Source organism: Drosophila sulfurigaster, chromosome 2R (assembly GCF_023558435.1).
Source record: "Drosophila sulfurigaster albostrigata strain 15112-1811.04 chromosome 2R, ASM2355843v2, whole genome shotgun sequence".
In the NCBI taxonomy this organism is placed as follows: Eukaryota; Metazoa; Arthropoda; class Insecta; order Diptera; family Drosophilidae; genus Drosophila; species Drosophila sulfurigaster.
In genome coordinates, this window is record NC_084882.1 from 16,125,193 (window position 1) to 16,128,117 (window position 2,925).

General features: G+C 40.4%; 1 protein-coding gene across 1 annotated transcript; it reads left to right on the plus strand.

Moving 5' to 3' along the window:
* Window positions 1–250: 250 nt before the first annotated feature.
* On the plus strand, window positions 251–1,534 carry LOC133837998 (uncharacterized). Its single transcript, XM_062268920.1, has 4 exons — window positions 251–564; window positions 616–742; window positions 819–1,148; window positions 1,218–1,534. The coding sequence occupies exons 1-4, from the start codon at window positions 498–500 to the stop codon at window positions 1,339–1,341; spliced, it is 648 nt and encodes a 215-aa protein (XP_062124904.1). The 5' UTR covers window positions 251–497; the 3' UTR covers window positions 1,342–1,534.
* Window positions 1,535–2,925: the final 1,391 nt, after the last annotated feature.

A 2,925-nucleotide genomic window follows, 5' to 3' on the forward strand; every position in this document is an offset into this window, starting at 1 on the left:
CGCTTCGCAGTTGCTACGTGCTCGGCTATCAAACTTTGCGATTTGATGTCGAAAACTCTTTCGACACAAACCAAAAGTAAAATAAAAAAATACACCCGCGCACACACCTCTGGTCTCCATATTAGTTTATAATTTTTATTGTGCAAATGGTTTGTTGGTGTAAAGCCTTATCAGCATTATAATATTTAGCTGTAAAACAACACTGAGCTTTAACAATGCGCAGCTCTCTATTTATTTACAAATTGAATATTAATTTATTTAAAATCGCAAGCAAAATATTTTGTAGGGATTCCTACAAAAATTTTTTTTTTTTAATAAATTATCAAAGCGAATAGTGACTTATCACACAGCATTGACTATGACTCAACTTTTACACGCTACTTTAGCGTTCTTATCGCTTGCTCAATTTAATGCCATTTGCTTTATAAAAAGTTCTTTAAAATAGAGCTCAATTTGATTATTCAAAGCATTGTTAAGCTGACGTAGGTTCATGAAAAATGTTTGGCAGCCTCTTCTCAAGTCGCTACAACAGCAAAATGGAAATAATCTATGCACAATATGAAGGTGAGTTATCTACTAAATTATCAATTTAAATATTAAATCAACAATTTTCAGAGACACGTTCAAGGATTCCGATCTTGCCGTTCTATGCACGACCCAAAGAACCCTTTAGGATCAAGCATCCCAAGCAAATTGGCAAAGCGAAGAAATATCGACCCGCAGACTACGATTACGATGAGTGGCAAGTTACTGTGGCATATGGCAGTGGGAAGTAAGCGGAAAAGAAAATTGTAATTTGGTTTCTCTTTGCTTTCAAGGATTGCCGGCAATTTCGTGCCCATTGTGGTGCGTCGAGGCGTCGAGCTGTGGAGCTGCCGCCAATTAATGGAACTGGCCCCCATCCAAGGCATCGATGTCTGCAGTTGGCGTTCGTGGCCGCGTGAAGATGACGAAGCGGCGAAGGAGAAGGCGAAAGAGGCGCTGAGACGTCGCTCGATGCGTCTCACAGATAAACCAAATTTAAAGCTGAAGGATATTGGCAACTCAAGGGCTGCAATCAAATGGCAACAGCGGCTGCCAACACTTGAGACTGGAACTAAGCGTGGCAGCACAGCTGCGTCGGTCCTGGAGATGACCTTTATCGATGGGTGCGTTGTAAAAACTTTTGCTATTGGCCATTTGTAATAGTTGTGCATTTCTTCTACATTGCTCCACAGCTGCCGTCGTGACTCCGAGCTGCAGTGCAACATGTGTGGCAGCAATTTCGGCATGTCCAGCGACTTGCAACTGCATTCGCTCGACGAGTGTCGCAGGCACTTGCTTGCCATGCTCTCTCCCTGAGCTCAACTATCAAAATAAAAAAAAGAAATTTAAGAGAGAGATATTCAGTTAATCAAATATAATTTGCCTTGAATACAGAACTAGATTTGCTTTACTTTACACACCATGCAATTTGTCTTGCTGCATTATTGATTATTTGTACTACCAATTTGACTAGATAGGCGAAGTAAATGTTGGTTCAAATTAAAGCTATGGTTAGCAACTCTGTGTACACTAGATTATCTGCTGCCCTTTGTAGAATGGAAGTAGTAAAAAAGTTTTGCCAGTTGGAAAGTGGAACAAATTGATATTCCTTTTGTTTGTCCAATAAAATGAAAAATACGTGCTGGGCTGCCTTTTTGCTACCTATGCATAGTAAAATATGCATTTATTGGGAGCTACTTTGCATTTATATGAATGGCTTTACGTGTACTCGATCCCAGGACCAAGGATTTCGGCACGCAGCCAATAAACTCGACGCACTTAAACGGCAAATAAAAGTGGGCGCTTCACAGGCATTTGCATTCCCAATTGTCCGCACTGCATTTTGCAATATATATATATGTATGTATGTGTATGTATTTGTGAGTCACTTAAGTTATTAACTCGTCAAGCGGCTTTTGTATTGACAGCCCACCTAATGGTGTGCCAACTGTCAACGGCAGTCGAAACAAAAGCCACAAAGCAAGCGAGCGAGAGTTTATCCTGGACAGCCCTTCGACTTATTTGATTAAGTAAACGTTCTTGAAGTGAATGCTTGCAAGTTACTGACAGATCAAGTACCCGCCATGTCTGCCGGTGAGCAAGTAATTTGTAATGCAAATGCAATGGCATCGACATTGACAGTGGCATTGTGCAGCACTTTGTAACTTCTTCTTAAGCAGAGCGCCCAATTTAAAAGCACATATTGACAGAGCAATTACAATTTTAAATTAGCATATGTGCAAATGGTTGGCGCAACTTTTGCGGCAGTCATTAAATTTATTAACAGAATTAATGCGTAAACTTGGCACACCAAAGACAAAGGCTAAGTAATTTCTCCAAAAAAAACCGCAGGAAACGACTTCAACTGTGACTGTGACTCCGACTGCAAAAGCAAATAGCAAAAGAGGAAATTTCTAGACAAAGACAAAGAAAGAAATGGCAAGTTTTTCCTTTATCATACACAAAGTACATGCAAAGTGTCTGTCTGTGTATTATGCATGTGACCAGCAGCAGCACTTCAGACAAAACTCCAGTTGCTCAGAAATTAACAGACGGAATACGAACAACAGCAACTTAAAGATAACTTGCTGTATTAATACAAATTTGATTGGCGTTCTTCTTATTTTTAAAATCGTATAGATTCTTTGAGTTGGCTGGCTTATAAATTGAAGGTCAACGACAAATTTCGTGGCACATTTTTTTTGCACTTTTCTTGTTTTCTCTTTCTCTATTTTCGCAGCTGAATCGCGATTAATAAACTCAGAGGGCGGCGCCGCTAGCTCGTTAATGCCAATACTTCCAGTGCCGCTGGCAATGCTGATGCTCGAAATGAAGGACACACGTAAGCGGCACACTTCCCTCGAAAAATCTGACAGAGCGTGGCAGCATGAATGTGTGGGG

Excerpts from the sequence above, each read along its gene's own strand:
- LOC133837998 (XM_062268920.1), top strand. The coding sequence starts at position 498 with ATGTTTGGCAGCCTCTTCTCAAGTCGCTACAACAGCAAAATGGAAATA. Across the intron at positions 565-615 it reads AATCTATGCACAATATGAAG|AGACACGTTCAAGGATTCCG; the intron begins GTGAGTTATCTA and ends AACAATTTTCAG. Across the intron at positions 743-818 it reads GACTACGATTACGATGAGTG|GATTGCCGGCAATTTCGTGC; the intron begins GCAAGTTACTGT and ends TTTGCTTTCAAG.